The 27,005-nt window shown below is 37.9% G+C and overlaps 1 protein-coding gene across 2 annotated transcripts in view; it reads right to left on the bottom strand.

The window, feature by feature from the left end:
- The window catches only part of LOC124157364 (atrial natriuretic peptide receptor 1), a 147,331-nt gene extending 123,189 nt beyond the window's left edge, over positions 1–24,142 (bottom strand). For both annotated transcript variants that reach the window (XM_046532031.1, XM_046532032.1), the window contains exon 1: positions 21,968–24,142. In XM_046532031.1, coding sequence (XP_046387987.1) covers positions 21,968–22,635 — 668 coding nt within the window. In that variant the 5' untranslated portion in view covers positions 22,636–24,142. The remainder of the gene's footprint in view (positions 1–21,967) is intronic.
- Positions 24,143–27,005: the final 2,863 nt, after the last annotated feature.

Genomic DNA, 27,005 nt, shown 5'->3' with positions numbered 1-27,005 from the left:
ACTTTTTTCTTGAATTTACATATATCCGAAATATCTGTTAAGAGTCTTCTTCTACTATATTTTAAGTTCAGTGACACTAAACAACGCGTATGAGTTTCTTCTCATTTCCCCATTCATTAACACGTGAATACCATCCCCATCATTCGAGGTAATAGGTTCGAAAACGTAAGCAAAATTCCGCACCGAGAGTCAGCTTTTTGATTTTGACGTATGAAAATGCATTCACATCGATTTCACTTTGTATTAGTCACACCACCGGATGCGAGTCATCCTTGACTGCTTTGCTTACCAACAAAATAAAATGCTGCGTAGGGATTTCGTCTACTCGTGGGAAAATTCTTAGCTCTGGGACGCTGATGCATCAAAAAATTACCCGCAAGTTTTCTTAAACCAGAAAAGGTAATTGACATTTACTGCTTACAGCTATCCATACAAATACTTATGTCAAGAGGTTGAATGTGTTCCCTAATGGTCTTAAAATTTAATTCACAGTTTTCTTCGTCTCTACTAAACGAATAAATCCTCTTCGCTACCATAAATATATGGTTTATTATACTCTGTTCTGCAAATTAGGTTGTGGCTGGTATTCTGGCTACCATATGGGCTGAGTCAGTACTTGTAAATAAATCAAACCTAAAAATACTTCCCATGGAGGCATTTTACAATACAAAGGCAGTTTAACTCTATCATTTTCCTTTTCCACCGTTCATTCGTGTTTTTATAATAAGAATATTGTTTCTTCGAATGTTTTGGTTAAGGTTTGATGCTTTTTTCCATTCATTACGGGTAAAATTTACAAAGACATAATAGGCATGATGTGAGTAGCTTCAGATACTACTCACCACTAATTTGTCTACGAAATTAAGCGAGTTATTTCGTGAAACATAAATGTATTAGTTTTTCCCCATAATAAATCATATTTTCAATTCATAATAAAATGTAAACCACGATAAAATGCATACAAAAATGGTAATCTCCACAATTTGATATATAACTCCACTACCGACCTCAGTTTCGACACTACATGTCATTTCCAAAGTCAGGTCCTTGAAAATGACATAAAGTGTCGAAACCAGTATCGGTAGCGGAGCTATATACTACAGTGTAGACATTGCCATCTGTTGTTTACATTTTTCTATTACGTCATTATTTCCATTATGATTTCCATTACGTCAATCCTGAAACGCTTTCATATTTTCAAACACCAGGTGGTCAAATATATAAAAAATTGAAATAAATAGTCATTTTTCGTTTCGAATTTAAGACACATAAGGATAGGGTAGGTAGATATTGAAGGAGCCGACCGACAGCTTCGGTTATTTGCGTCTAATGGAAGGATGTAGAAAAAACCGGCGTTTAATTCCTAAGGGACACATTTCGATGACGCCGGAAACGGAAAAATCGAGAAAAACTGTTGCAGATAAAATATTAGAGCATGATAAAGGGAGACGGTATTAAAAAGAGTTAAATCCAGCATTATGACAAAACCTTTATCTAAAGGCGTCTCCAAGGAGCCTCTCAGTGTAAATGTATGGTCTTCCTTCACCAGAAAGAGATTTCATTAAACGAGTGAAGGAAGGAAAGGGTCGAAAACCATTACGAGCACGGTTAAGCGCCGTCTTCCACGGCGGCAGCGCAGCTGAAAATCTGCATAATCCACCATTTTGTACGACTCAATTTCACAGCCAGAGCAGACGGAGGCGATCCGAGATTTCAGAGTTGACTTACGACGTGGAAATGGTTGGAGCTCTCTCACGCGTAATATGAGCCAGCCATTATAAACGCTGGGATTTGATGCAAGAGCCCAATGCGACGTGAGGACATTTATAATGGCCTTGTTTTTTTCTATAAATTCCATCTTCCGCCGGAAAATATCGTGCATTATATTATCCAGAAAACCAAAAATCAGGCACGTAGCTATAAATTTTATTCAGGGGTTGGTTGAGTGGTAAGCGGGTTGCCTTTATTGATATTTTCCATTCGCACGCATTGTAAAAACACAATTTCATAAATTCAGCCATATATTTCATAATGCTGAAAGTTAATTTCATCGTTGGTTACTAAGCATGTTTCAACATGAGTTAACAGTAGATGTAGATGCTCGGCATTTGAGTATAGAAATACATTCACTACGGGTAGAGAGAGTAAAGGAAGGTTTACGCATTGAGAAGATGAGAATCCTTATCCACTGCCCTACATGAGATAGAATTCTTGATTTTAACTCTGATAATTCATCTCAAATTATGAACAATATCCATGCACATGAGGACGGGAATAGTAAAAAAAAAAAATTTCGATAAAGGATGCGAAAATTATTATATACGGCGGTCACCACGATAACGCGCCGGCTCACACGATGATCGTGACAGAGTTTTTCACCAAAACCAGAACTTCCGTGATCCCTGAGCCACCCTACTCTCCAGACGTGGCTCCATCAGACTTGTTTTTGTTTCCAAAGTTAAAATCAACCTTGAAAATGGCACCGATTCGACTCTATTGCGGACATTAAAACTAATTGTACAGCGGACCAGAAGATGATCCCTAAGGCGGCTTACCAGGCAGGGTTCGAGAGCTGGGAGAAACGACGGCAAAGGTGTGTCTTCAACCTAGGCATTTACTTTGAGGGTGACAAGTTCGATTAAGCTGTATCCGTCGAAATAAGAAAGTTATAAAATCGGTCCGGTCTTTTTTTGATCACACCTTGTACACATAAAATAATATACATAATAAATAAAAAGCTAATGTTGAGGATATGATTGATTGTAAAATATCGCCATCTAGTGGTAAACTAGCGCAGAAAATTAAATTATACCTATCCGCCATAATAGCATAGCTCTTTAATATAGAGTATTGCTATAGTCTCAATAAGCAATTGAAAAATTCGTACGTTTAAAATGAAATTATCTTCAAAATGCTTTTAGTAACAAGGGGTAACAAACTTGGTGTAACTTTTGCTGCTATTTCCCGAGACAAGCTAATATGATTGAGGTTAAAAAAATAATTTCTCAAAAGGAAACTTCATCATAAGCTATAATGTCAAGGCTGCTATATTCAAAAGTGGAATTTTGATACACTTCATATTAACATGGTTGTATGACTTACAGTTTAAAAAGGCATGGATATTTTACTTTGCTTATTTTATTTCTATCAAAATCCCATTTAGCTACACCTAAATGATTGAATTTAAAATTATATTAATTTACTAATTCATCTATGAGTACGATTTACGGCAAGCTAATAATTCAGCTTCGCAATTATTTGGCAAGGCAAAAAAGTTCAAAAATATTCACAACTGTGAAGAGTCTGCGACCAAAATTTCAAATCGTAAAGTAATCATTCATGTGATACTTATCAGCTGTTACTAATTTGCTGACATATCGCTCCAACGATCTAACAAGGTTTACCTGGAGTCATTCTAGTTTTGAGGAAAACGTTTGTTTTGGCTCTTGTTTTATTTATGACTCAATTATGTCAAATTTGCTATAATTACATAAATAATACTTAACTAGTTCTTATGCTTTCTTATCAGCGAAGTATCTGCACCATAGACGTATTTAACCCATGATAAATTTTTCTCATTCTTTTTTAATGATAAAACGATTATACGGTAGACAATCTGATCGCAGAGTACATAAAAAAAACAATTTTCTTGATCAAGCGTAGAGTCGCTTCATGTCAAACTGAGCGCCAAAGATTTCGCATTTACAGCAATCCATACATTTTCTGGGATTGAGCCAGCGTTTGTTTTTTTTTTTTAAGGGAAGCCATCAATAGGGAACTCTCTTTCCTCAATCCAATCACTACTTTCTTACAATCAACAGGGCAGCGGGAGAAGACGCCTCACCCTATTCTCTTTCGACCTATTTTTACGGCGCCCGCATAGGAAATTCACGCGCCACTTTTATATTTTTAGAATGTCCTTAACGGGCACAAATAACGAAAACTTTTTTTTTAATCTGTCCGTTCGATTATTTATTCTTCCCATCCAACCCGTGGGCCGCGGTTTATTTCGGACGAGGGAAACCCACATAATGCTTTTGTTCTCTGGCGAGAGCACTCTCGCCTCCAGATGGCACCTGGCATGAGGGCATCTCGGTTGGAGCGCCAAGCGACATGCGGGAGGCGTTGTTCTACGGGGGCGATAACTCAACCGCCAGCCACGTCGCGCGGCCTTATTTATGCGCGAGTTTATTCATATTTTTCTCCGGGTCATCGGTAGGAAAGAGAAAAAGACAACATTGAGAGCAGTAGCGCCGTCCCTGCGGTGTACTCAAGTGTTTACGAGTTCAACAAAATGTTGAATACGGCAAATTGAATATACCAAGGATGACGAAATTCGCCGTGAAAAAATCATTTGGCTTAGCAGTGCGGGTGTCTGTGTACAAAGTCACTTTTCCGATGCAGTGGTTTGAAAAACGTCGGTAGATGAGTAGCAACTAACAAGATGGGTTTCAATGATTTTCATCGGTGAACAAGACACACCAATAACATAAAAAAAACTCAATCCAAATAGGCACTTTTAGAACAAGAAAAATTCTTACATCTTCGCAAGACATTAGTAGAAGAATAAAGGTATGGTATTTGGAGGAGGCGACCAACAGTTGAGGTCATTTGCGCCATGAGGGAAGGGTATGAAGGAAGGGTGGAGAGAAACCCGGCGTCGACATTAGCCTGCTCTTAACGAAAGGCGCCAAAGGGACCACGGGTTAACATCAAATTCGACGGGCCTCCTTACAACACTCAAGCAGGGACCGGGCAAGTCTCTGAAAATTCTCTGCCACTGCCGGGATTTGAACCCGAGCCCGCCAGGTGGGAAGCCAACACTCTAGCCACTACACCAACCCGATCCTCTGTAAAAGGATTAATTAATTCAAACATTTCACTCCATATACTCCATGGTAGAGAAATGTTTGAGTATTTTAATTCTCCGACTAATATATATTCAACGTCAACTACACGACAAACGTCTCCTGTGCCACATTGCGGACTTGAGACGTCAAACCTTGCTCTGTTGACCCAGTCTGAGATTCGCCTTGAAAGAAGATGGGCTGATGGTGTAACTGGTGCTATAACTGTACCACAATCAGGAAACACGGGTTCGAATCTCGGCTAAGCCAAATGATATTTTCATCGAGAATTTCATCTTGAGTGTATAAACCGTTGCAACCGTGCGCGTGACTGCGTCCACAGTCACTTTTTCTATGCGGCACTCTCCAAAATATTACCCATGGCAGGAAATTTAAAAAATAAATATGCAACTGAGGCAGGATCAACAGTGAGGAGAGTGAGGAAGCATTATGGGTAGAAGGCTTGACTTTTGAATGGAGGGCTCTAGGTTCAAAACCTATACTTCAAAAAAGACTAACAAAAGTCCAAGCAGAGAGAAATGAAAGGTGGGGAAATGAACTAGTCCCAACCTGAATGTGAGGTATCCACACGCTTAGGCTCAGCCTGGGGTGAGTTCTACCCTCACTTATCCAAACTAATATTCAGGTTGGATCACTGAATGAGTGCACAGACTCTTTCAATAACTATCAGCCACAAAGTAGCATCTGGATAGCGATACGGCGGCGAGGAGAAATTTTATTGTATTAATCCAAGCATCTAAATGTTCTAGGTTTATTTATTACTTTTTCCGAGCGATTGGCTAGGCTTTATGTCCTGGCAGTGAAAAAAAAGGGTTTTGAAGGAACATTGATAGGAAAAGGTAGTTTTCCACTAATTCTCTATCTCCATTCATTTCATAAACGGTATGAATGTGCTTCTGCTCGAGAGGGAACCGCCTATTTTGCAATTAAAATAGTGTAAAATTATATTTTCAAGCATTCTAACAAATTGACAAGGAAAGGAAATTGGGAAGGAAATCAGTAAATTCACATGTAAATTAGGTGTGAATGAGGTTCCATCCGGTACTTCCTATTCCATTCTGAACATATTTTTGATACTATGAGAATTCGTTCCAAAAACTCATTCTCGGCAGTTTTGTCCCCCTAAAATGTCCAGCATGGAAAAACGTTAACTTATTCTTGGATTTTCTCTCAATCACTTGATCAATACTTCATGAATATTATTCATTGTAAGAGCCATTTTTCCGACTTCTTAAAGCAGCATGTGATTTCGAAAATTAAGTTTCAGTTTCATTTATTATGATTAATTTATTTTTTCTGATGGTGGGTAAAAGCCACTCACTTAGCCATAGCCTACCGAGGTCTCCCTCAATTATGCTAAATTATGTGCCTGGTTTTTTTCTCCAGACAGCTTCTCCCGTCCGACATTGCTTTGTTTTACCTCTTATTGTTTGAATTAGCATTTTCAGCCACTTCATCATTCGAATGTTTTTTTTTTTACTGATTTTTGATTATTCTTCAATTAAATAAGTTTTAACTTCTGTGATTTTTCTTCTAAGAAGGCTCTTTTAAAAAATTGTTCATAAAATATTCATGCCTGGGCAAGTTTAAGGATTTTTTAAAAATAAGATAGACTTAAATAAAAATATTCCGAGATATAAAAGAGAACATTATACAAAAAAATGGAAAAAAGCAGTCAAATGATTTATAAATCATGTATATTTTTGCCTGCATTCTTAATTAAATAAAAGAAAGCGCGAACGAGTCCTTTCTAACAGCTCTATACTGTAGGTTATCCTAACCGAAAGTAGAGACATTTTTTGCCAAGGATTTCCCGATTGGCTTTTTACAACCACAATGAGCAGGCTGTTTTACTTTCCATTACGCAATGCACCATCAGCCAAACCTTCCAAAATTTCTCAGTATCACTTCAGCAGCAATTGTTAAATTAACTTCCCCGTAATTAGGTGAAAGTGGCAGTTCAGAATTAATCATAGGGGGCTCGAATGCCGCTTTCCTCAAAACGCATGCGGGTTGAATCTCGAATCCCATTATCCTCCATGAATGTTTTTGCTCTAATGAAATTTTAATTTTTTTTGAAAGATGAAATGCCCCTGTGATCGATGAAGTTTTAGCCACATAGAACAGATTATATCCTCTAACTTTTCCTAAATATTCTCCCAAATATTCATCTCACGGGTAGTATTTACAGAAGATTAAGTATGAAATATTCAAAAGTACAGGAAGATTAATTAATATATATATATAGTATACGTATAACAAATGGGCTTGAAAAAAATAAACGCATTTTAATATTTGTAAAAACTTTTTAAATATGACACCAGAACTTGAAAAGAGGAGTTACTTTGAAGTTAGATCTAGGGGAGATGGTACTGGAAGTAGAATGCCAATTATAGCTATATGCTTGACAAAAAATGGGGCGTGTCGATGAATTGTACGTCATAGCAGAGGTAATTTTCAGAGCCTTATTATTTCGTTTATTTCTAGAGGATCCATTTAAATGCCTGTCGAGAGAATATGTAAAATTTCGGTATTAAAGTCAGTGACGCGTTTACTCTCTGTTAGAGAGTAGCAAAGATTTATTCGAGCAAAACGCTAGTCCACATGCCAATCTGAAGCGGATAAACTCACGATATGATTCCGAAGGGGATTAAAATTCTTATAACGTGCTACTTTCATAACATTTAATGGAAATATTTCATTGAGGAGAAAGAGAAAGGGCAAACCATGTAGAGGGCGAATATTTTAAAGACACAAAAAAAAAACAATGCAAGTTCCTCGCTGATTTGACTAGAGGAATCCCGTGTATTGGATAACTATTTTGAAACATTTGATCCGTTAATCCTTTCTGACCCAGAGATGCTTCTGACACAATAAAATTTCAATTTTTTTTCATTTTGAAAACTTGAAAATTTTGCTCTCACTCATAATAATCGCTGTAGCCAATTATTCCGCATTACAATTTGCACAACAAAATAATGTATGGTTAATACATTTTCTAAATAGAGCAGAAAATGTGTACATTTTTTATGCTGCTTAGGAGCAACATTGGGTTATAATGGGTTAAAACCAAAAGAGATGAGGCCTGTAGAATGTAGAATTCCTCAAAACCCTATATCGTACAATGGAGTCACCAAAAATCGAAAAGAATAACCCCCCTAAGCTCCAATAACCAATTAACATGATGTTGATCAATATATCTGAGGGATTATGGAATAAGTAAAATTATTTCCTGTCGCAGATAAGGCAAGAGCTACAAATGTTACTCACGGGTACATTACATTTACCTTTAGAGGTGTAAATGCAATCTGGAAAGGCGAGTCGAAGTTGTATTATCAGGTAGCTGTAGCCTGTAAAATTTTAGTGTATTTTAGAGACCGTTGTCTCAACAAAATACTAACTGAAAAAATGATAATTTGAATGTATATCAGTAGGTATTTTGCCGAGTAGTGTGGCAGTTTATTCTATGAGGTGATGAAGAAATGAACTAACTCGTTACGATGAAAGTTTCTCAAGAGTGACGGTTCGATGAATTAAATGTTTTATTCATCACTTTTATTATTAGGAGAGCATGAAGATGAGAAAACACTTGATCTTAATTACATATTCAACTGAAGACCGGCACCGCCTCAAAAAATAAGTGACAGTCTCTTTTCCGAAATTTATGACAAATCTATTCGCATGCTGCCGATTGTAATCATTGGAATGAATTTCGCGTTCAATTTAATCACTTCTATGACATTTAAAATGTGCTACTTTATGATCATAACAAACGGTACACTTTATTTCCAGAGAAAACGTGAAAATTGATATACATGTAAGGTAGAAAATAAATTGAATTAATCTATAAGCCTTGTCTCTAGGCGACCGAATGAGAAGCCGCTACACGAAAGGTAGCTACATAGGTTGCTATGTCGCTCTGCAAAATAAAGAGACACACGAGGCTATTTCGGGATATCTTCCGATTCCGTGAGCAAAAACTGGTAGAAATCGATTTATTTTTTCGCGCGAGATTTTTAGATTAGACATCTGTACTGATTAGATTCACGGGGATATAGGTTGCTTTCAATTTGGCGGCCGTTTTTGATTTAGTAGTCTATCGGCAGCTTGGGGTGGGTCCCTGCTCTGAATCAAGCAAATGCAGTATAATGAGCGCAATGATTCACACAGCTAGGAGACGGATACCGCATGCGATAATATTCAATGAATCGATATAGAGAGTTTAATGTCATTCCGTAGCTTGGAAATCACCGTCATTCGCTGGTAATAGTCGTTCTTTCCGTAGGCCTCGACGAGGTAAAGTTCTCTTCCGTCAAATCGCAGGTCGCCGGTTCGATTCCCGCCTGGATAGGTAGCCCCTAACCATCGTATTGGTGTTTGATATCGTTAATTGTTAATTGACGAATATCTCCCGCGATGAAGGTCACATGACTGCCGTTTTCGGGGGAACTGGATACATTAAAAATAATTACATAAAATCGAAAGCACCTACATATTCTCCGTCGGAGTAAATATAAACAAGAGCGATTCAAGACTTCCATGATCCAATTTTGAATTGGCAAAATCCGAAATCACGTGATGTTTATGATTAGCTTAACACGGGGATAGCGTCTGTTATTTAGTTCGATGGGAATATTTTTTCATAAAATATAACAATCACAACGAAGGAAAAATTGTCATGGTGTGATTAAAATTCATTCCTGGATATTACATTTTTTAACTTCTTCCATTTACTAACATTAACTTTTTGATTACTGAGCGGCTACTTTGAATTCCATTGTTTACATTAACTCTTTATCATCCTCCAGACATTTTTGAAGCAAAAAAGCGGACTCATTCTGAGAACGCCAACTTTCATTAACGCAATTAAAAATAAAACGAAATTTAACGAAATATTTCGACAGGCGGGGCTGTGAAAATATCAACTACAGCGAAAAAGAGATATAAAAGAGTTCAGACGGGGGCAAGTTCACGACTGACGACGTTCGCAATTGCGCTCCGTGGGAAAGGCGAGATCGACGCTCCGTCTTCGAAGAAGTGAAAAGCCGCTTTCGTGAGCACTTCGTTAAGACCGCGGCGTCGGGCTGGCATTTATGCGTCATATCACGGTGTCAGAGGTTAGTGTCTATTTCTGTCCTGCCCCTCCCACTTCATCTCTCTCTCTCTCTCTTCTCTCGCTATCCCTATTTCTCGCTCGGGTTCGTGGGCGACTCGGACCGGGTCCGTTTGGGAATGCAAGGCGAATGTAATGAGGGGGGATGAGAAAAGAAAGACCTTGAGAGGCATTAGAGTCGAAGGAAAATGTTTTGGGGATCCGGATCGAAAGGAAAGATATAATAAAAATATTTAAAAAGTTAAAAAATAAACACGCTTTTTCCGAAAACAGTATGAAATGCACTAAAAAAATAAGTTTTTTATCACTCGGGGAATTAAGCGTGGGTGCTGATTAGGATTAATAGATATATGTGTAGAAAATACGTGAGTAAGGACAGTTAAATGCGCATCTGGCAGGTACCCGAGAGCAGCGGCGCCTATTCCTTAGGGGTTCAATCCGCTGAGCTCTTACGGGGTGAGGGAAAGGAACGGGAGTGAGACGAACGGGTACATATTAACTTGCAGTATACGAGTAACCTGAATAGTAGCGAAACCTGGAAGAGGATTTGCTTTTCCAAGAGAAATGAAAGAATATTCCCGATATTTTGCAGTAGATAGTGAGGTAACCCTCGAGGAGGCAACCGACAGCCAGGGTCGTGCGCTAAGAGGGAAGGGGTGGGAGGGAAGAGCGGAGAGAAACTCGGCGTCGCGATTAGCCTACTCCTAACGAAAGGCGTAAGGATACCTAAGGCATAAGGATTAATATGTAAACTTAATTATCACACGCGCTTTATTCTCCGAGGGATATAAAGCTTAATTTTTTAAGTGTTTTATACTGATTTTGAAAAAAGCGTGCTTTTTACCTTTTTTAATTTTATTTTTAGTACCTACTTTTTAGTGGTAAATCATGCAATCGGTTAAACCAAATCTGTTAAAGAACTTTCTGCCAAAAACTTCAGTAATATCACAATCTATTAAGAGAATTTAAAACTATACTTCCGTATCGAAATTTAGTTAATTTATTTGAGCAAAATGGAACAAAATGTCGTATGATTGAACATTTTACTGTCTTTAGAAGCAAGTAAGTGTACTAAATGTCAAGTCAATCCGGCAATAGAAAGTGGAGTAAAATTCAATTACGATATTCCATCGATACAAATAGGCAGACATACGAAGCAATTTAAGAAAAAGAGTTTAGATGTAGAGGACGATGTGGATTGGGCTTGCATCTCAATCACTGCATACCATTCCGAGAGCCGCTTCAGTAGGCGTGAGGGAATAGGACACCAACCTGTCACAGGAAAAAAATATTAGGTGCGCCTTCTGAAAGATTTGAGTGCCTGTGTCAAATATATCGTTAATTTAAGACCCTTGTTACACCTATACCTATCCATTCGAAAACATTTTCTCTCTCATTGTTATCGTCCCTGTCAGACCTGGATATACAATGCGGTTCCAATACGATACTCTCCGTGCTACTCTGACTAATATATATATATGTTCTTAATTGCAAAATATATGTAAAACTAACGCATTCGGCCAAGTCTCATTTGGCTCCCGGTAAAATTCGTCCAAAAGCTGTAAAGCGCTTTGTAACGAGTGCATTACCTGCGTAAAGCGTGCAGCGTTGTACAGTTAAGATGATGGGGTAAATGTAAACATAAGGCTTTTCAGTTTAAACCAAGTAGGAAATTGGCCGAGAATAAAATGACTTAAGCATTATTTAAGCCACGATCTTCTCAATATCGATGTAGAACAAGCCACATTACCGCGTTATAATCCGATTGGTGATCATTTCTGCAAGTAAATTTCACTGATGCAACTTTTAGCGTATCAAGAACTCACAAGAATCCTTCGCGGAGGCTATACATAGATTGTAATCAATTATTTCATACTTTGTACGTTTATTGCCCATGATAGAAAACTGGATCGTGTGGAATGAACCGTGCCTTCTTGGCCGTCGGACCGAGTAATTGAAATTTGAAAATTCACAATAGGAAATCTGCCCAGCAAAATTTAACAGAGACCCACTTATAGCCAAAAGCCGGCAGTAACCAAGGTGACTCCGCAGCCATTTCACCTAGGGCTAAAATGTGCTGAGTAGTTTACCAACCATTAATTTTAAAATTGCAATAGTCTCTTATACCACGAGGGCACGGGAAATTTTCCACATAGAGAATGGAATCCATGAGTAGCATTTTGCAAAGGTTACTAGTCAGTTCTAGGTTCCGCATATATCCCGAGAACAAATTTATTCACTTATGCAGATAAAAGAATTGGATAATAGAAAGACACATAAAAAGTAGACAGAGGATATGTCAGTCTCCTTAGAGTTTGCTGAAGCTTTTCAATTTTGTCAGTTATGAAAATTAAACCTAAATATTTAATTTTTTACAGGAGTATAAATAAACCTTCCCATATCCATACCTACCACAGCACAGCACATAACTATGAAGATCGTTCGGTTCTTAATTATCTTTCCTATAGTGCCCAACTGCTGAAAAAGGTAGTTCATATGATCGAAGACCATTTTCTCACTTTAAATAAAATGCATGAACGATAACTCGGCGATTTCACTCATCCTGGATCAAAGGAATATATCACAATATTAGATATCAACGATAATTCAAAGAGCAGCGTTACTTTTGTTCTCTTCAGAGTGAAAAGCTAGAGAAAACTTACAGCATAATAAAAATGAGCAGAAAAGGCTGCGAGGGTAGAAAAAGCGCAATTGATGCCCCTTTGCGTTGGATAAAGGCAAGGAACGATGCTGCTATTTCCATCGAAACACTTGCGCATGAAGGGATGGAAAAGATGGAAATAATGAGCGCTGAAATACTAGAGGAAGCGATCCTTTTATAAGGATAGGAAGGTGAAACATATTGCTCGTATAGCGATGTGGACACAAACATTTTTTGCAGAGAGAAAATAATTTTGCCGTGAGAAGATACCGTGATTTGGAAGACATATTTTAAAAGAAATAAAATGAAACAAGCCTAATAAGAAGAAAAGATTGATATCACATTCCCTCAAATTCTGCTAAAAATGAGCTTATACCAAAGTAGTGGCTGGTGATAAATCAAATATTTAACGCGAAGTTGAAGCAAACTTTAAAACTTAATGATTAAGTAAGGGGCCTTTAAATTCTTCACACCATATAGAAAGGCATAGTGCAATGGAAAGAGAGTAATTATCAAATGAGAAATAATTGTAAACTATAAAGTTTTTATTATATAGAATTAATAGCATACAAAATTAGAATCATTCCTCATCTATTACTTTTTATTAGATTTAATTTATGATGATATGAGCGTGAATCAATGTTAAAGCTAGTTCTTCTTATTTATTTTTTTCATTTGTGCTAGATTTCTCATTTATGCTTTTAGCATGGCTTTTTCATCTATCAAAATTTACAGCCTCCCATTTTATATTCGAGAAGTTTTAGACATGGAAACACACTTACGCAAGGTATTAACCATTCAAAAGTTTCGTAAAATACTTCAGGTGATCAAAATAATACGAAAAGAAACAATGGGATTTTTCTGCAGCGGAAAATTCTCAGCTTATTCGAGCTCACGAATTAAATTACGCTCAATACAAAGGAATACAAAACCGGAAGATAAAAAATTCACTGACACCTCCGTAATGTTAGATAATCAAATAAAGAGCAATCAACGCTTAATCAACATTTGCGATTTATTAAAAACAAAACTAGTATAAACTTATTATTTCGAATACAGGAAAAGAGTGACTTCAAATTAATTTGGGACAAAAAATGTCATGTGGATTTTTTAAAAGCCCTTGCTGCTCAAGATGAAATAGATCGAAGTATTTTATCAATTACTACTATAATTACTACGTCACTCACGCAGTAGTATCAAAAAGATTGCAGTACACCCAACCGCGATGTTAAATTTGGATTTCATTCGTAGAATGGAATTGGGCCGTCTCAAAATAATAATACCTCATCTGGATGAAATTCTACAGTTCGTTGAAAAGTACGCACGAGGAAGACAGGAAATATAGCTGGTGTTGAGGGCATACGTAGAGTAAGTCAGGAAGGGAAAAGAGAAAAGGGAACGGCAGGTAAAATGTGGATGGATGAAAAAGTAATGCGTAAATATGGCTGCGAAAGCGAGTAATAGAACCTAAATGGGGTTTTTGCGATTTAATAACGAAAATACGATTTAAGTTACCATTGACAAATATAGCAGGTGTTTTAATTCTAGAAAGAGAAATGAATAGAGCTCAAAGTCATTTCATTGGTTTTTACATTTGATTTCGTGACTTTTACATTTGACAATTTACATTTCATTTCGTTCTCTCTTAGACAGGAGATAAACTAAATTTCATCGTCGATGAGAAAATGATTTTCGATCACAGTTGATAAATTTGCAAATAGTGGAGCGTGATTTGTCAATTGAAAATAAATGAAATAGATGTATAATGTATAACCCTAGCACCAATATCCATGAATTATTTTGAAATATAACTTAAAAGCTTGGCGAATGCAGGGGGATTTCATCTCAAATCAGGCAGAGGGGTGTCAGGTGACCATCACCGATTTCTCTGAAATTTATATATGTGAAAGCAGTATCCTTATGATGAATAACCATGACTTTATCTCTGCTCAGAACTGAACCGTCATAAAGTTACCGCCCCTTGAGCATTGCAGTGTCAGGCCTCAGAGTAAAAAATGAAAAATCACATAAATGCTGATTACTAAGGAACCATGGCCCATAAAGCAGTGATTATTGTTTTATTTTGAAGAGAATTTATTTATGCACATTATGGCATAACTTGCAAGTCATTTGAAGCAATAATAAACAAATAGGACTTGTTTAAACAATAAAAATTAGTCATTATTTAACAATTTATTACTAAAAAAGGCCACCTTTAATTTTCTTTAAAATTTCTCAGCGGGTAGTTTAAATGTTCTGCTTTCAATTAAAAAAATAAAAAAAGGTAGTATTTTTATACTTTTTGTTTTAAGGCATGTCAAAGCTAGGCATGTTTACGACCATTTTACACCAAGATTGCATACCTTCAAGGGGGGAAAATGCGGTTTCATTCTACTTAGCATTCATAACAGTGAAAAGTTCATATCTGAATGATTGGTTACATCTATCGACTGAAAGCAAGTCCAATCTTGGTTACTTCCATGGCATCCAATGTGTGCAAACACCCACTGCTACTGGCTGGAAACGGTGAATGAGTCGCAATTTGCACAGAGTATTTTTCAATGGCAGTTCACATAAGTCTTTCTTCTACTTTGGGCCATGTGGAACATTTCGATGGATCATGTGGATGCATAAGTGAGACACTAATGTCATTCTCTTCTAAAGACACTGCAGTGATTTTTGAAATCAGGTTTGACCAGGTTTTTCGGAAACACACAATGAAGTCATTCATGGTTAGATTTTGAGTACTGTACGTCATTATATCTGAATTTGTTAGTGTCACAGCCTGTTTGATTGTGTGGATTACAGAGCGAGCTTTAGTTGTCCCGTGTCCGTTAACTACCAAGCATGAAACTGTTGACGCCATGTACAGGTGCTACTTTCACCTAATTATTTTTTTTGTCGACATAGGGTGGTTTCCTATTATTGTTCATTGCCTAAATCGAAAGATTATTACTCCTGGAGTACATATATCTCGCTTTTAGATTTTTAAATGATGATATCTGTTTTTTGTGATTAAATGATAAGTGAAAAATTTCAACCGTACGAAATCGCGATGGCTAAGTATGAATGCTGCAAAAAGCCCGTGTGACCTCCGGCTGCTTGCTGCCAAGCATGGCGGTAGTGTAGAGTTCCTTGCTAGCAGGTAGTGCTTGGTTTAAATCAGGATTATTAATACCCTATCAAACAAAGAAAATTCTCTGACCAAAGGAAATTTTAAGAGGGGATTGTTAAGGGATGTTTCCCGGAGCTCTGTGCCTCAAGTATACATTGGTAATCTCAGATGATGTAAAATTCCTATCTACTCGTATAGCATCTAGGTCCCTGTGACGTCATGTGGAGTGGCATCGCATCGGTGCCAATCTATCCTTTTTCAAATGAGGTTAAAATTGACCATTAACATTCGTCTAAACAGGGATTTCTAAAAATCAAATAATTTGTATATTATGAATACACTGAAGGTGGGTAACGAATCGCAATAAATGCCTTTCGTTTTCTTTGATGAAGGAAAATGAAAGGAATGAACCATATTTGGCTATTTTAACATGTGTAAAATGCAAAAGTTTGATATTAGGCAAGGATATACTCACATGTTGTACAAAGGACTTGTTTGAATTTACTTGCCACAATTGAAATATATCAGGTTTCAGTTTGTGTCATAATTTTTGACCAATTCCTGCAACTCCATCAGATGGACCCTATTCATGTCCTGTTGCATTGAACAACCACCAATGACTTTCTTCCTGTTTAAGACTTTTCTCCAAGTCAAATATCTGAAATGTTTTTTTAAATTAGCGGCTGACTTTTCTAAAATATATGATTTATTTTTCCATATGATATCTTTTTACTCTATTGTTCTTCTATTTGATTCATCCTAAGAAAAGCATGTGCAGTGTCCTGTGAGAAATCATCTGAAGTGCCTGCATACCTTAGTTATTATATTCCACACAGGTTAACACTGATATCTGTGCTTTTTGCCAGTCATACGGTTTGATTTAATCTGGAAGAATCACACTCCAATTCTCGGAAAAGTTGAAATGAAGGACCAACTCCACACCAATTAGTGTTACCAACTTCTCTTTTTGAATAGCTTCCCTTTCTTTTTTCCAGATATGGTGATGATAAACACCTTTCTTGGTTCAATCCTAAACTTCGGCCATGAATTTCTCTGAATGAATGTTTTGTCTGAATGATTCTCAATGGCAGTGAACAAATCTTGCTGATTAGGAGTTACACAAGAACAATCTTTATCATCATCCAAGTAAAATGAAAGCACAATGTTGATTGAGCACTATGAGGAAGAGGATGCCAGCAGTATACATCAGCATTGCCCCATATTCCGAGTTTTTTTTTTAGCTCTGCATGATATGTCAATCGTATGTTTGGTTGAAACTGGAAAAGCAGCCAATTTATGTTGTTTAGATTAACTTGTGGATAAGAATAATAAAATTTGAACATGGTCACTCATAGACATTTCACTCTCGCTTCTTCAAAAACTGCTGAGACATTATTTTACCATGAAGTACATATTTGACATTTATCACTTTCATTAAGTTAGTAAATTCTTGCCTAATATGAAACTTGCATTTTACATATGTGAACAAGCTCAATTTAGACAAAAAAATAATTAGGTGAAAGTAGCACCTGTACATGGCGTCAACAGTTTCATGCTTGGTAGTTAACGGACACGGGACAACTAAAGCTCGCTCTGTAATCCACACAATCAAACAGGCTGTGACACTAACAAATTCAGATATAATGACGTACAGTACTCAAAATCTAACCATGAATGACTTCATTGTGTGTTTCCGAAAAACCTGGTCAAACCTGATTTCAAAAATCACTGCAGTGTCTTTAGAAGAGAATGACATTAGTGTCTCACTTATGCATCCACATGATCCATCGAAATGTTCCACATGGCCCAAAGTAGAAGAAAGACTTATGTGAACTGCCATTGAAAAATACTCTGTGCAAATTGCGACTCATTCACCGTTTCCAGCCAGTAGCAGTGGGTGTTTGCACACATTGGATGCCATGGAAGTAACCAAGATTGGACTTGCTTTCAGTCGATAGATGTAACCAATCATTCAGATATGAACTTTTCACTGTTATGAATGCTAAGTAGAATGAAACCGCATTTTCCCCCCTTGAAGGTATGCAATCTTGGTGTAAAATGGTCGTAAACATGCCTAGCTTTGACATGCCTTAAAACAAAAAGTATAAAAATACTACCTTTTTTTATTTTTTTAATTGAAAGCAGAACATTTAAACTACCCGCTGAGAAATTTTAAAGAAAATTAAAGGTGGCCTTTTTTAGTAATAAATTGTTAAATAATGACTAATTTTTATTGTTTAAACAAGTCCTATTTGTTTATTATTGCTTCAAATGACTTGCAAGTTATGCCATAATGTGCATAAATAAATTCTCTTCAAAATAAAACAATAATCACTGCTTTATGGGCCATGGTTCCTTAGTAATCAGCATTTATGTGATTTTTCATTTTTTACTCTGAGGCCTGACACTGCAATGCTCAAGGGGCGGTAACTTTATGACGGTTCAGTTCTGAGCAGAGATAAAGTCATGGTTATTCATCATAAGGATACTGCTTTCACATATATAAATTTCAGAGAAATTGGTGATGGTCACCTGACATGATTTTGCACTATCTGCCTGATTTGAGATGAAATGGCCCTGCATTAAAACCTAAGAACTCTAGGAGAAGGAAATTGTTATCCAACCTAATTGTAATAACACATCAAACGTAAATACATCAAAGCCATTCCCACATACCACTCAATTTCGTAGTACTAAAAACACACGCTCACATAAGCAAATAAACGAATTTCGAATTAAGCTAGCTTTTTACACGCATTTCAATTAGACGAAAATTGTCGGTATGGACTCCAACACTAAAATCAGGTAGTACAAAGATTTGATGTAAATAACGACAGGAATTAAATCAATCATGATAATGAATCTGATGGCAACTTTCTGGATAACCTATGGAATTGAGTTGCCTGGATAGCATACTGGTCTGCGCAGTATCTCTGGACGCCATGATCCACTGTAAAATCGCAATTGAATTGCCCTCCGGTGTACATCCAATAGTAATTGCATGTGAAACAGAGCGAAATTGTCGCAAATATTACGTTGAGTCGAAGTTCCTTCCTTAATTATAATCCGTTTTCAAACTAATTATTATCTACTTTCAAAATATAAAGGGATTCTGAATTAGGAAATTTTCCCAAGAAATCGGTGACTTCTTAACTCTATCTATTTCTTTGATTTATTTCATTTACGTCATTAATCTCAGAACCTCATTGATACGATTCTGAAAACGCGAATCCTTGGAACCACATATGAATTACTTTTTCACTCCAAATTGAGCTAAACGTTCCTCTTATTACCTAACAAATTACATTCACACAACCTCTTCGACTGCTTGCGCACTATTAATTTTTTTATGGCTACAGTCCTAATTCTTATTCGGCAATCGTTCTTTCCTCTTTCATCCTCTTCGGGTAGCTCATCTCTGAAAATTTCCTTCGCACACCTTTCATGCTGAATCTTATCTCCCCAACTAAGTTGTTCTCATATTCCCTCCCATCTTTCTCCATTCTATTCTTCAATCACTTTTTCCTCATCTAAGCGCACTCTTCCCGTGCCTAACGATCCAAAACTTAAATTCTCCCCATTTTAAGATTGCCTGTTTGGCACTGAATCCAAGTTTCCGAGCCACATAGAGGTAAAAGCTTTTCATCCAGCACCACTTTTACTGACTTTCCCTCATTACATTTCATGGATGTGACAATGCTCCGGGGGCAAAATAATTCATGCATATAATTTCCTATTTATCTTTTTTTTTTTAGCTTCTACGGCTTACAAGAAACCCACCCAAAAATAATTTACTATCTGATATTTACTTGAAAAGATTATCAATAACTACATTTACTGTATAAAATGCAGTTTTGAAAAAGTTGCATTGATGAAATGTATATAATTTGTATTGTTAAGTAGAATTTTAGTTTTTCCCGGCGTGTACTTTAAAGGAAATTTTCTCTGTATTGTTATATTTCAAAAGACCTGACTCAATAAAAAGCAGATCGAGAAAAAAAAAATGTACTCACAGAACGTTCGGAAAGAGTATAAAATGGCACTAGAACTATAAATGTATGACCATGCACTACGTGATTGAAACAAAATAAAAATCGATAGAAAACACCCAAAGTTGGTACTATATTAAATAAAACTATAGATTTTCGGTGGTCAATAACTGAAAAAGATATTCGAGGACATATTCTGATCCCTATGAAAGAAATAGGAAAACAAAGGCTGAAGTTTTCAGAAGCAAGGATATTAAGAATTTGACCCATAAAAATAGAGCGAAGAAAAAGTGCATTTTAAAGAGGAAGGTAAAACAGTTTTTAGCAGCATTGAGAAAAATTTCATTAACACGCCAAAAGTCGGTGTTGATTCTGATAATGATTGAAATAAACCCCCTCTTTTTTATATACTGCCTAGCATTGGAGAGAAATTTTCTATCTATATGTTGGATGATGGGCAAATCAGAAAATTATAATGCATAGTTATATCAAGAGTAAAAACGATAAATTTATAAATACCTGTTCAACGTTATCATCACGAAATCAAGGTATGACTATTTATTTTAAATCTAACAACTGTTGACTGTGATTTGTTTTACATTTATCCACCCCAAGTTACTCACGGTAAAGTAACAAATTCAAGATAAAGATAATAAAGATAATGAGGGGGAAAAGGAGTTCATTAGTGTCCATTGAAATAGTCTGGGAAAGGTAATTTTTAATGGGAAAAAATAAAAAAAATATCACCTTAACTAAAGGAGAACCGTGATACGGAATGGCAGAAGAATCTGTATTATCCAAACTGTAAAACGATAACCATATCCGCACATGAAATCGGAACACGCTCTAAAAAGTGAGCCGCATCGCACTCAAAACATTTTGGAAGTCTGCCAGCTAAATAAGAAGTTGTTCGGGGAATATGAAGTATGAAAATACTTCGTTTTACTTTCAAATGTAGAAGAGGCGGAGCTAATATTCCTCAACGAATGGAAGAACTAGGAGAGTTACGTCTATTTTTTCCCTAAAATTTAAAACCTTTACGGAAAAATATATGGATTTTACTCCAAACTAGTTTAAAAGTAAACAAAAAGCATTTAAGTTCGAATTGAAATAGAACAAGCCCCTTTTAATTCGTGTTTCTCCAATACAATATGTACTTATCTTCTTTACAAGCAGGCATTTTGGAGCAATAATTGAGGTGAGTCAGAAAATAGACATTTCTCACGATTGCTCCCTTCATTCTCCTTTTAATGTTACCATGTTATGAACCTATTCAATGCATTTCATGTGTGATTGCAGGTGAACCTCAAGCTATGATCATCCTGAGATTTTAAGGTGAAGGACGGCGGCATCATGAAATCACTCTAATAAGTAGAGAACGATAGGCTCTTATTTCTCTTCGATATTTACGAAGCCATAAAATACGTAGTTAACACCTGTGGAGAAGTGACCGTTGGGTCAGTTTTCCTTTGCCCATTCGATTATTTGACCTGATTTTTTGCATCTTTACCGCTTTCGTTATCCGGCGAAGACGGACGACGACGTACTTCTGACGGGAAGATGTTGGCTGGAATGCCGTCTCGTCGTCTTTAAACAAAACCCAAAACCGAGAAGGCATGATAAAAACATTGAATGTGGTTTTCAAATTCCCCATATGACAGGATATCGAGACCTGAGGACACTGCTCCAGCATCCTAACATCATTCAGATACCGTGGGAAGAATTTAACAGAGAATTTGACCATCAAGTTACCATTGATAGCTAAAAATTAGCATTAACAATTGAAAATATTCGCAAGGAAAGGTCGGCAGATTCAACAACAAGATCCGATCACTCATTACCAGAAAGACAATAACAGAGTCGCGTTACAACCCAGGTACAAAAGAATCAAGCGGAGGAATGCCGTGGCCATAAGTGCTTTTAAAGGACTGATTAAGTCTAGTGCACATATTTAAAACTCATCCACCCTTCTGAGTCCCGAAACTTAATTCCGCCGGCATACGGGTCACTATAAGGAGTCATCACTACAGTTAAAAACTGATGTAATCATAAACTGAACAAATTTCACTGTATATGAACATATTGGCAGCTCCCTTCATACAGGGTAAATCTAAATTCGATATTTCTAGATAAACCTAGAAATTTCGGCGGGTACTAAAATATTTTCTGCTCCATCCTAGCTTACTGGAGGTAAAGTGAAGAGGAAAGGATTGTACTCACCTCGCCTGCACCTTCTTCAGCCGTATCCCGTGGGCAGCTAGGAAATGCTCATTCACTTCCTCGAGGGCCAGGTCAATGGCGGGGCCGCACCTCTCCAGGTCGAACGGAGAGTCAAGCCGGGAGGCCATGAGGACCCCGACGCTATACTCTTTGATGGCAGCGTGCTTCGGCCTCTGGTGGCCCGCCTCCTTCACCTCCAACGGCTCCTGCGCTCTGGATACGTCATATGAGATGGAGAACGATCCGTCGTCGTCCTGGTACGGGAGGAAACCTTCCGGGAGTGTTGAGTCCGACGAAGCCACTGGCAGGGCCTGCGGGTACGAGGTGTCGTTTGAGAGTTGTAACAGGCCCATGGTATCTTCAACGTCCCCGTAAGCCGGGAGATCGAGACCGGGGGACACTGGTTCGATTCCTCCGATACCATCGGCTGCAATCTCCGGGATGTTCTTGGGCTCCAACGTTAAGTTTGTCCGCAAAGCATTCCTCACTTCGGGTAAGGTACGCGATGGGGGTGAAAACGACCTGGTGACCGGTGAAGCTGCCACGAATGGGTGTCGAACCGCGACCTCCAGGGATATCAAAGTCAGGAGTGCGAGGAGAGGAAGGGAAGGGATTGGGTGTTGGTGGCTCGGAAGAAAAGAGGTCCTCGCGGAAGGAAATTTATGCATGTCTGGATCTGTGTTGTGTGGCAGAGCGGAAAACTTCCTGCCGCCCACCACGTAAGTTTGGCACGCCGTTATTTCACCACCTGTCGAACCTTTTGCTTCGAAATTGTCCAACAACACGCCCACCAAGTCCTAGCGGTGCAGCAAAACAGTTCACTCCTCTCTTCCAACTACCTTGCTTTCCTCCAAAGATGATGACTAAGGTTTTTCTGCCCCCTCTCCCGCCTTGGCAGACACCCCTCCCTCTCCTCTCTAATATGGAAATTGTCAAAGCTGAGGCCTTTAGATGATGTTGAAATATTTTTGGCTACAAATACTATACCTCCGATGATATTCTTTCTAGCCTGACGAATGAAATTGAGGCTTGATTATCTCACAAAATGATGTGAAAGAATAATGGCAAGAGTCTTTGAAAAAATATAAGAGAGAAAATCACGTGTAAAAACACTAACGCAATTACTAGATTAACCCGTCGAAATATAGTAAAAGTGTTACTGCGCAATTATTGATTGCTACTGAAGCCTTTAAAATTTCTAGCGCTATTTTACTTTCTATCGTTTTAATATCAGACAAAACCACCACCACCACCAAAGAGTAGACGAGATAAAATGATCTTTATTGACGAGACTAAAAGAAATGGTTCAATGGATACATAATACCTAAACTTCAGTCTTTGCGGAAATCCAAACATTTCTCCGTCGTGAACAAAATCCTGACAACTAAGAAAAATAAAAGTTGCAAAACTTTGCCAGAATTCGATAGGTACTTTCTCCTCTTAGATACTTTCCTCTCCTACAACTGCTCTCAATGTTCTCCTGGCTATCTTGAAGCGCGGGAGAGGAATTATACTGGGAAGTAGATAGCCGATACCTTGAGGGCACAAAAACAAAATCGTAAAACTAAAGCAGAAAAAAATCACCTCGTCGAAGAGATACCAACGTAAAAAATACGGCGCGGAGACAAGATTTATGACCAGGATGGGAAAAATAGAGATGACTTGGCAAGGAGAGAAAAACCTGAGGATGAATACTAGAAAATCCCTGATAAGGTATTGCTACTCTAACGTTCGATAACGATTCTGAATATCACACACAATACGTCGGAAAACTTCTGCATCGGCGTCAGCAGCTTCCAGCACGGTCGAAGAAAGCAGTCGGCGATGCAGCCGTGAAGAGTGGGGTAGGGGGAAGATGACAAAGGTTGTTGGGGGAGGGGATTTTAGGGGAAGAGGAGAGGGAGGGGTGGGAAAAGAACCTCGCGATTCAGATTCAGGGTTCAAGATTAAATTAACGTATGTACCCCATTCAAGGGCGCAAGGGGATGGAGAGGGTTACGGGCTACTCTTGTGGCTACTTTTGAGGAAAAGTGGGCGTTTTCCCAGGAAAACGAAAGAGATCTTGACACGGAGGAACGTAAGACGCGAGTGGAGGGACTCTGGAGCGCTACTCGCGCCGAGGGGCAGGAGGCCTTGGCGGCTGGCGAGCGCGCGAGTGACTGAGGAGATGCGAGCCGCGGCGGGCTGTACGGGCGGCGCATGCGTGGTCTCGGACGCTCGCTACCTGACTCTCTCGGCGGCGGCGAGGGAGGGAGGGATGAGTGGCGGGGGAAGGCGGCAGTCGTGTTGTGGAAGGGTTTTGAGACCTGAATGAGCGGAGAGGTTATTGAGGAGAGGGAGGATGGGGATTGCGGATTCAGCACGGAGATCCCCACCACAATGCGCCGATTCGGAATGCATCGCCCGGGCTTGGTTATTTACGAGGATCCGCTGTGACCCTCTGAACCGAACCTACGAGGCGATGGCGATATTCTGTAGAACCGTGTAATCTTAACAGGTATCTTGAAGACATAATAACGTTTGTATGATCCCCAGGTTTCATTATTAATTGTCCATGGCATCGACTTATTATTAAATTAACATGAGATACATATATAATACATCATTCCCTTGAACAATGCGTTAAATGTAACATATGTTGTGATTAGTACTAACCTTAGTAAAAAATTTATAGTGTTCACTTAGCAGCAGTTTAGAGCAGTGTAATTCTATTTTTTCCAAAAATTAGAATGTAGGCCCCTCTTCATCTTGAGGCCCAAGGATGAAGCCTTGTTATCCTTTAGAAAAATCCATTCAAATCCAAAATTTTGCCTATATATACATATATCGTACTGATTTTGTTTCGAATTTTATGCATTTTCATACGTTGAAGTTTTTTCGGGTTTCCCACCGGGTGAGGTTCTCCATCTCTGCCGACGTTTCGATACCGCTCATCGTTATCAGCCATGATGACGATGGACGACACTGCCATCGAAACAACTCGAAACCCGAAACAACTTCTTCATCATCATACGCCGGGAAAGCCTCAGATCTTTCTTCATTTTAATATGATTGAAAATGTATATTTCATTTTCAATTTATCCCTCGAATAGGCCGCAGGCTAACATGGGGTTGTCACAACAGTGGGATATTCATTTTTTTTATGTTTGCAAGGTATTCGGCAGGGAATTTAGGGGATGAAGCTAGCGCCACCTATATAGGAGTCAAACCTTGCTCTAAATACCAATATTAACATAATAAATGCTTGAAAATTCATATTGTTTTTCAATTAGTTTTTTCTCGGATAACGACTTTAAATAACAAACTAACGTTAATTTTGCGTATACTAGTATCACCTATGCTCAATTCCCTTAAGGTGGGTATATGCTGATTCCCTTCGACTTAGAGTAATTTGGCATAGTTGGAACGCTTAGGCGAAATTATGCCCTAAAGTACAGGTGAGTACAACGCCACTAATCACTAACCTACACACACAGAGAAAAGTAAAAATACACGGTAACTAGATACTAATGAAAAAAGAAAAAACTATTCCCTCTTATACTGAAAAAATTACGCAAATGAAAAATCAATACGAGTAAAACAGGAACCCTTGAAGCTCGAAATTTTTTTATAATAGGTGATAAAATCCTCTTGCTGAGGCGTAAGAACAAGCGAGACAGACGGTAAAGAAAGAAAGAGACAAGGGAGATTTCAGGGATTGAAAAAAAAGGGAATATATAAGTGGATAATGCTCCGAAATGAGCTATGCGATAATTGCCGGTTCCACATGTCCTGCTTGGAGGTAGGGGCAAAATAAAATGGTAACGACTGAAAGTTTTACCAACTTCAAGTGGGGCAAATGATAAGGAGTGGAAATGACTTCATATGGGAATTTCTCGCGTTTTCTCAATGTTTCCAGATCGGAAAAGTACTATTTAAAATGTTAAAGCTAGAAGATGGACAATGAATTCATTCAGATCGTTAGCATAAAGAAAGGAAAATTAGCGAGAACAGATATTGAACGAATAAAAAACGAAGCTCAACCTTGAAATCAAAATTTCCGAGTCATTAATTTTTATGATAATGCATCCCGAGGTCAAGAAGGGAGGCGATGCCGATCCAAACCATACCCCGGAGAGCTTCATCGTTGTAACTCATCATCCCCTTCCTTTTCCCCTCAAACTGTTGAGGATTCATTATTATTGCTTTAATTTTATTACTTGAATCGGCAATATCCTACCCTAGAATTTTGACAGCTCTTGGTCATATGTTATCCGTTTCTTATGTTTACATATTACCATGTACGGTAATTTTTTTTAACGAAACGAGGTTGACCTATGCGTTTATTGCGCTTTAGTAGCGAAAGGAAGTTCATTGCAGGATTTGCAGATTTGACATCATGGTATTTGTGATTAAATAAATTTCCAAAATCCCTTTTTTACTCTACAGCATCGTAGCCAACAAGTTCCTTGACTGGATTTGTAATGAACCAGACCAACAAAGATCATATTCCTTCAATTGCTGTACCAACAGTGCATGAATCGTAAATTCACATTAAAGAACTTACTTTATATTTTAATATCTCGATAGACGAAACTATCTTCCTTGTAACTGTTTCATTTCGAGTTTAATTTCAGCTTTCCTCAACTAATGGGAATCCTTAGTCGAGCTACAGTATTTAATTTTGTTGTGAACCAACATATGCTCTTGTTTAGGTTTCAACTCCACAGTTACTGTAAGTTAAGACAAGTTTTTTTTAAACAATATTTAGCAAATTTTCTGCAACTCACCAAAAATACTCAAGTGCTCGCATTTAGCTATCCCTGGGGCATGAAGATGACTCCTGATGAGCGGTTTTCGTATTATTCCCAAGGATATAAGCACATTTTTTTCCTCCCCTTGGAACAAGACGAGAGTGGAGAGGAGAAAAAGAGGGCTAAACGAAGGGAAAAAATCTGTCACTTGATCAAATTAATGGCCGGTTGTTTTTCTTCGCTCCTTAGGAGAAGCTGTGAGCGCGCAACAACGCCGGGCGTAAAATGAAGGCAGATGTAATAGG

This window comes from Ischnura elegans, chromosome 4 (genome assembly GCF_921293095.1).
Source record: "Ischnura elegans chromosome 4, ioIscEleg1.1, whole genome shotgun sequence".
Taxonomy (NCBI): Eukaryota; Metazoa; Arthropoda; class Insecta; order Odonata; family Coenagrionidae; genus Ischnura; species Ischnura elegans.
Note: the sequence above shows the minus strand (reverse complement) of the source record. Positions and strands in the feature narration are given on the sequence as shown.